Below are 8428 nucleotides of genomic sequence, written 5' to 3' on the forward strand. Positions count from 1 at the left end.
CTAGACCTCAAACTTTGATCACACACGCGAGTCCCAACACAAGACAAGCAAAGCATAGTCTCCCCTGCAACTCCCAACACACACGCGCACACACACACGAACACTCCCCTTCACCAACCAATCCCCATTCCCCCTCACACACACACACACACACACGAACACTCCCACCCACCCACCCCATCCCACCCCGTCGTCATCAGCTCTATAACCTATCTTCAAAGAAGCCTTGTCCACGAACGCTCCCCCACCACCCTCTCCCGACAACCGCCCCCCCCTCCGCCCCGCCCCCCGACCCCTCCCTACACACACACACGAACACTTCCCACAACGCCCCCCACCCCCCACAGAGGCCTAATGTCCCTGACCTTGACGGCGGCGGCCTCATCGCTGTCCCTGTCCCTGACCAGCGGGATGTTGACGTCCTTGTGGCGGCCCCCCGCCGCCCCCTTGTCCTGGTCGGGCCGCGAGCGGAACATGTTGCACGTGTCGCTGGCGCAGTGGCCCGCCGCGCAGCTCTCCTCCTGCGTGTCACTGTCCTTCAGCAGGGTTTCTTCTTCCTCCTCCAGCCTGCACAGTAGCCAGACATCATCATCGTCCTCATCGTCCTCATTGTCGTCGTCGTTGTCGTCGTTATCATCACCATCGTCATCGTCGTCATCACTATCGTCATCATCATAGTAATTGTTGTCATCATCATCATCGTTCTCATCGTTCTCCTCCTCCCCCTCTTTCTCATCATCATCACCATCATCATCGTTGTCGTCATCGTCATCATCATCATCGTCGTCGGGGACGTCGTCGTCGTCATCAGCTCTATAACCCATCTTCAAAGAAGCCTTGTCCACTCACCTCCAACTATCCCTCCCCATACACCCCCACCCCTTTCTCTCTTCCACCCAGTGCAGTTACCCCTTTAAAGACGTTGACAACACGCAGACACCCCTTCCTCCAAATTTACCACCGTGACTTTATTTGAAAAAACAACAACAAAAAATATATAGAGAGAAAAAAAGCATTGTGGATCTCTCAACCAGACCATTACGACCCTGCCATAAACATGCCCTCCGCAGATCTCCCTACAGAGACCCCGAAAAGGGACCCACAACAGACGTGTCCCATAAAGACGCCACCATCATAGACCACCACCACCACCACCCCCCAACACACACACACACCCAACCCCTGTCGTCAAGCCCTGCACGCAACCCATAAACATGTCCACACACTGACCCCCACCCCCCGCCCTCGGCCCCCGCTTGATCCCAACGAGGGGAAGGAAGAATTAACTGGCCCTCCGCTTGTCTAGGAGACAAAAGGGAAATTAGAAACGGAGGGGCCATTCTTCAGACCAGTGCCTGTCTGCTCTGAATTCATCAGTCAGATAGTTCACGACAGCAGCGGACTGGCCCTTAGGGGGGTGTGCCAGAAGCAAGCGATTTGTCCACTGATTTTGGCAAGTGCCGCTCAGTGTAGAAGCGAGTGCTACAGCCGGAATACTCAATGTACAGCCAACAGTGCTGTTTCTCCTCTGGTGCGTGGCCTGAAGGCAACCAATACTGATAGTTCCATGTGTAATACTGTTAAATGGGAGTTCGATATAGTAAACAGAGAATGGACCAGCAAAATAAATAAATAAATAAATATTAATAAAAATAAAACAGAAATAAAAGAAGACAAAGCAATAATCCAAGTAGTTCATGCCACGCTGAAACCAGCAGAAAGAAAACAACAAAAACAGACGAAACATATTTCCTGGGAAGCTGATGGATTAAATATCCAAGATGTGACCTTGACAGGACAACGTCGGTACACCCCGCTAAGGAGTCAACATGTGAGCATGCATACAGATATAACGTTCAGGCTCAGGGACAGCTTTCTTCAAGGTGCTGACGACAATGAGGATGAACATTACTTCCCATGGAGATCCACGTTGACTGGAGATGACGTGACAACCCAATATTGCATACTGCCTTGCCTGACAATAAAGCCTACTGCATGCTTCCTTGCTTGATCATAAACCCTGATGTCAAACCAGGCCTGATGGATACAGACACCTGTGGAGAGAATGTTCAGGAAACTGACTGATCAACACTCTCAAATACCTTCCACGAAATAGCTGTTACCGAAGTATCTGGTCAATGGGCACACCAACGAAGTGGATAAAGCGCTGGACTTTCAATCTGAAGATCCAGGGAACAAATCCCGATCATGGCACTTGGTGAGTTAAGCTGGGGTGGAGACTTTTTCTTTTCGATCTCACAAGTCAACAGATGTGCAGACCTGCTAGTGCCTGAAGATCCTTTATGTGTGTATAGGCGAGCGGAAGATCAAACAATGTGCATGCTAAAAGACCGCGTCATCCCTGTCAGCGTATGGTGGCTTATGGAAACATGAACATTCCCAGCATTGAAATTACACTGGCTCTAAGTGCTGCAGTCTTCGGCGCTAGTTGGCCTTTGGGAACAATCCCATCACCGACTGTCCTAAACCCTCTTGGCCGAGAGAGTGGGGATGTAATATAGGCAAGACATTTTCCACTATAATCAAATATTAGCCCAGACAGTCGGGACAATAGTCACCTCCTCTGCTGTGCTGACGGTAATAGTCGAACGCGAATGACTATCATACCTACACTCCCGAAAACGGAGTGTGGCTGCAAAAAACAAAAAGAAAAAGAAAGAAAAAAAAGAAAGAAAGAAAGAACGAAGAACAAAAAGAAGAAAGAAAGAACGAAAGAAAAAGGATGAACATGTAAAAGCCCACTTGCACACGAAGAAAGTGGGAGTTTGAAAGCTGAAGAAGAAGTTGCCCTGAGAGAAGGGTCAAGGTCTTCAGTGGCACAATACAGGGTCCACAGCACACCCAACTGTTGGCAGGGGGTTGTTCACCTCACACACCTCTCTCTTCTACTCAACCCCCCCACCCCCCCCCCCTCTCCTCCTCTCCTACACAAAAACAAAAACAAAAATATACTACAGATAACTGGCTCGTCATCACCATCATCGTCATCATCATCGTCATAAATGAATCTTGTGCGTAGTCAAATCAAGGCGCTTTCGTACCAGTCATTCAAACGCATGCTAACTTTGAATCAAACAAAATCACAAATACATGTAGATGGAAAGTCAAAACTAACTATACGCAGGAAAAGGGGGAGGAGAGGGAGGAACTTTCTAGGACAGAAGTGGGCGGTAAGGCCAGACCTGCTGGAGCTGAGTGCAGAGATCTGATGAAGCGAAAGATGCAGCTTGTTCCCAGAGTACGACCAGAGACAGGAAAAAGAGCGATGGCCAACTGTGGAGTATTTCAATAATCATCAGCATGCTAAAAACCAGAATAGAGTTGAAGTCGTAGATAGCGAGATGGGGAGCAGTTTATTTATTTCTTTATTATTATTATTATTATCACTACTACCTTTTTTTACATTATAATTATTATTTATTTATTTATGTAAGCTTATCTATTATTTATTCACCTTTTTTTATCTTCTTTTTTTTTCAAGGCCTGACTAAGCGCGTTGGGTTACGCTGCTGGTCAGGCATCTGCTTGACAGATGTGGTGTGGCGTATGTGGATTTGTCCGAACGCAGTGACGCCTCCTTGAGCTACTGAAACTGATACTGAAACTGGAGCAGTTTCAGTTTCTCAGCGAGGCGTCAATGCGTTCGAACAAATCCATATACGCTACACCGCATCTGCTAGGCAGATGTCTGACAGCAAGCATAACCCAACGCGCGTGTCAGGCCTTGAGTGCATGCTTATATATTTGTGCACCTATCAGAGTGGATTTCTTTTACAGTTTTGCCAGAGGACAACACTTTTGTTGCCATGGGTTCTTTTTCGACGCTGCACACTGGAGCTCGGTTTATCGTGTCATCCGAATGACCAGACGCTCAGTTTAATTTTCCAGTCAAACTTGGAAGAAAGGGCGAGAGCGGATTAGAACCCAGACCTTCACGGACACTTTGGTTGGCAGATGAGTGTCTCAACCATTCTACCACCGTGGGGAGCAGGGGTGACGGCGGACAGGATGGGGCATGTTTATGCACTGCTGTGTCAGGGGTCAAATCCATCAGCACCCCGTCATCAGCATGTCAGGATGTCCCACTGATCCCCCCCGCCCCCCTCCTCCCCTTCCCCTCCTCCCCGGGGGAACATGACAGTCAACAGGATTTGTCTCTGAGATGACATGGCAGATTGTGCAGTGAGATGAGGGGAGGGAGGGGGGGGGGAGCATTTCCTCTTATGCCCAAAAGTTCAGTAGTCCCGAACAATGTGTGTGTGTGTGTGTGTGTGTGTGTGTGTGTGTGTGCGTGCGTGCGTGCGTGTGTGCGTGCGTGTGTGTGTGTGTGTTTAACAATGATCCGATTATATGAGCCTGTATGGCGGGGATAACGATCATTTTCGTACACGTCCACTGGTAGACAGTGAAGGGGGGAGGTGAGGGGGGTTGGGGGGTCAAGGAGGGTGGGGGGTGCAGCCCACCAGCACAGATCAAAAGGAGAAAGAGACAGGGACAGGGACACGCGGAGAAACAAGAGACAGAGAGAGAGTCAAAGGCAGATAGATAGGAACAGACACAGATACAGACAGTTACAGAGAGAGAACGAACGAACGATTTTTTCCATGGAGAGAGAGAGAGACAGACAGAGGCAGAGACAGACACAGAGAGACACAGACAGAGACAGAGACAGGAGGGGGCAGGGAATGCGAATGGCTTAATGATCAAGCCGAGGACCCTCGCAGAGACAAAAGAGAACAAATGCTATTGCAAAACATTCAAGATCACAATCAAATTTCAATGAATAAATAATATGGAGAAATAACAGCTCCGTGTATGTGTGTATGTATGTATGTGTGTGTGTGTGTGTGTGTGTGTGTGAAAAAGACAGACAGACAGACAGACAGAGACAAAGGCAGAGACAGAGACAGAGAAAGTGAGAAAGCGACAGACAGAAAAGGGTAAGAAAGACAGACAGACAGAAAGCAAAAAACAGAGACAGAGAAAGAAAGAGAGAGAGAGAGAGAGAGAGAGAGAGAGAGAGAGAGAGAAAAGAGAGGGAGAGAGAGAGGGAGAGAAAGGGAGAGAGAGAGAGAGAGAGGGAGAGAGAAAGGGAGCAGATTACAGGAGATACTGGGATAGGAAACTGACAAGCTGTCCAAAGGAGGAGACATCTATCCAATGCATGGGGTTCCGTTTCATCGCTCCCCTCCCCTCCCCCCCTTCCTCATCCCCCACAGAGAGACAGAGACAGACAGTAAGAGAGAGAGTGAGTGAGAGATGGTGGGAGAAAGAGAGAGAGAGAGAAAGGGATGGAGGGAGGGGTAGAGAGATAGAGATGGTGAGAGAGAAAGAGAGAGAGAGAGAGAGATGGTGAGAGACAGAGAGAGGGGTGAGAAAGAGAGAGTGTGAGAGAGAGATGGAGGGAGGGGTAGAGAGACAGAGATGGTGAGAGAGAGAGAGTGAGAGAGAGAGAGAAAGAGAGAGTGAGAGATGGTGGGAGAAAGAGAGAGTGAGAGAGATGGAGGGAGAAGTAGAAAGATAGAGATGGTGAGAGAGAAAGAGAGAGAGAGAGATGGTGAGAGACAGAGAGAGGGGTGAGAAAGAGACAGTGTGAGAGAGAGATGGAGGGAGGGGTAGAGAGACAGAGATGGTGAGAGAGAGAGAGAGAGAGAGAGTGAGAGAGAGAGAGTGAGAGTGAGAGATGGTGGGAGAAAGAGAGAGAGAGAGAGTGTGTGGGAGATATGGTGAGAGAGGGAAAGAGAGAGAGAGAGAGATGGAGGGAGGGGTAGAGAGACAGAACACTGAACACTGAACACTTTAATGTCAATAGCTTTACAGCCCTAATGACATGGGGGTTCATAATACAAATAACAACATACATCAATAGCAATAATATTGATGAAAACCAAAACCAAAACGAAATCAGAGAGAAATATATATATATATATATATATATATATATATATATATATATATATATATATATATATATATATATATACATATATATATCATATATATATATATATATATATATATATATATATATATATATATATATATATATATATGGTGAGAGACAGAAAGAGAGGGAGAAAGAGAGAGTGAGACAGAGATGGAGGGAGGGGTAGAGAGACAGAGATGGTGAGAGAGAGTGAGAGAGAGAGAGAGAGTGAGAGATGGTGGGAGAAAGAGAGGTAGAGAAAGAGAGAGTGGGATATGGTGAGAGAGAGGGAAAGAGAGAGAGGGAGATGGAGGGGTAGAGAGACAGAGATGGTGAGAGGATATGGTGAGAGAGAGGGAAAGAGAGAGAGGGAGATGGAGGGGTAGAGAGACAGAGATGGTGAGAGAGAGAGAGAGAGAGAGATGGTGAGAGAGGGGGGAGAAAGAGAGAGAGAGTGTGTGAGAGAGATGGAGGGAGAGGTAGAGAAATAGAGATGGTGAGAGACACAGAGAGAGAAAGAGGGGAGAGAGGGGAGAGAGAGAGAGAGAGAGAGAGAGAGAGAGAGAGAGATGAAGGGCAGAGAGAGAAAGAGACAGAGACAGAGAGAGAGGTCTTCAAAAATCGATCACCACAAGCGCTAACCTTTCTATCATCTGTCTCCACCACCCCCACCACCCCTCCCTCCCCTTCCCCCGCATCATCTTCCCCACCCACCCACCCCGTCTTGTCTCTTAGTTCTCATTGCAACCCTTCCAGTTCCTCATCTCTCTGTCACTATCTTCACTGTCTTCCAATTCTCTTTCCCTTCTCGCCTTCTCACTTTCTACTTTCTCTCCACTCAAAACTGTTTTCTTTAATTCTCAGTCTTCTCTGTTGTTGTTGTTGTTGTTGTTGTTTCTTCTTTCTCTGAAGCTCACAACAATTTGCAATTCCTAGCCTTTTGTGTTGACCAGTTAATGCTGACTAATTCGATTATAGGAACCTTCGCAGACGTGTCTGTTTCGCTGTCAGAATTTGGGAAGAAAACCCTGGTAATCAATGAAGTCTGTCAGGCAACGGAGATATAAAAAATGGGTTGGGGGCGAGGGGGGTGCGGGGGGTAGAGTGTGTTGATTAACTTAGTTATGAGGCAGTTCTGTTGTCTTTTCTTATATATTTTTAGAATTTTGTTTCCCTTGTTTTCTAACTGAAAAAAAAATGCTTTCAAAGAATTCCGAATACCCTTTTCTTAATCTTTTTCAAAACATGTAATACACAACATACCATTCTGCTGTTTCTCCAAAACACTAGCACCCAGACCTTGGTCATTAAGGGCAATACATTTATCAAAGAATGAAAATCCCTGCCCTTTGGTAAGATACGAGGGTCATTCAATAAATAAGGTGAATTTTTCGGTATAAGGACTTCTAATACAGATAGAAGCTTACTTTTTTTCTTTCTTTTTTATTTATTTATTTTTTTTTTTTACTTCTTTTTCACATGGATTTAATTTGTTTTGCAGATTAAAAAAAACTTTGAGAGTTTTGGCGATTAACAAAGATGGCCGACCAAGAAGCATGCTCCAGGATTGAACAGCGGTCAGTTATCAAGTTTTTGGTTGCAGAAGGGTGCAAACCAGTTGAAATTCATAGGAGAATGTCAACTGTGTATGGTGCCACATGTTTCAGCCGAAAAAATGTCTACAAGTGGGCTAAATTGTTTAAAGAAGGACGGAGCAGTGTTGAAAGTGACGATGAAGTCAAAAGTGTTGTGAGCGACTGGCTGAGACATCAGTCCAAAGATTTTTACGCTGAGGGAATACGGAAGCTTGTGCACAGATGGGAAAAGTGTGTGACAGTGCTGGGAGACTACGTTGGAAAAAAAAAAAGTAAGCTTCTATCTGTATTAGAAGTCCTTATACCAAAAAATTCACCTTATTTATTGAATGACCCTCGTATTATACTCAGAAGCTCATGGTGATGCCAAAATAATCTATTAAAAGAAGCAGCCCTCACACACACACACACACACACACACACACACACACACACACACACACACACACACACACACACACACACACATGCACGCGCACGCGCGCACACACACGCGTACGTGTGCGTAAGCACGCATGCACGCACACACACAGAGAATGCAAACTCCAAAACATTCTCATTTCCACTATCCATCTCTAAATTACATCATTCCCTTCTCAGAGTTAATTGATAATGGCTGATTAGCTGCTCTGTTATATTTGCAAGGACAAGACTAATCATCCCTGGACTACTTCTCCACTTAAAACTGTGCTGTTTAACATGGATTTTGTACTTCCGCGGCGTTACACACGCAGCACACATTAATGAGGCAATCATAAATGCAAACCATATAAATCATTTAAAACATTATGTATACTTAAGAACTATAATGAAGGGATGCAGAGAGAATATCAAACCACTCAGTTTACAGAAAGAAAGGGGAAAAAAGTGTTCTTGACACTGTCAC

The 8428-nt window shown here is 46.1% G+C and overlaps 1 protein-coding gene across 3 annotated transcripts in view; it reads right to left on the reverse strand.

The window, feature by feature from the left end:
• LOC143282481 (myogenesis-regulating glycosidase-like) overlaps positions 1-8428 on the reverse strand; it is a 210861-nt gene that overhangs the window by 195320 nt on the left and 7113 nt on the right. For all 3 annotated transcript variants that reach the window (XM_076588138.1, XM_076588137.1, XM_076588139.1), the window contains exon 2: positions 366-567. In XM_076588138.1, coding sequence (XP_076444253.1) covers positions 366-567 — 202 coding nt within the window. The remainder of the gene's footprint in view (positions 1-365; positions 568-8428) is intronic.

Source organism: Babylonia areolata, chromosome 5 (genome assembly GCF_041734735.1).
Source record: "Babylonia areolata isolate BAREFJ2019XMU chromosome 5, ASM4173473v1, whole genome shotgun sequence".
In the NCBI taxonomy this organism is placed as follows: domain Eukaryota; kingdom Metazoa; phylum Mollusca; class Gastropoda; order Neogastropoda; family Buccinidae; genus Babylonia; species Babylonia areolata.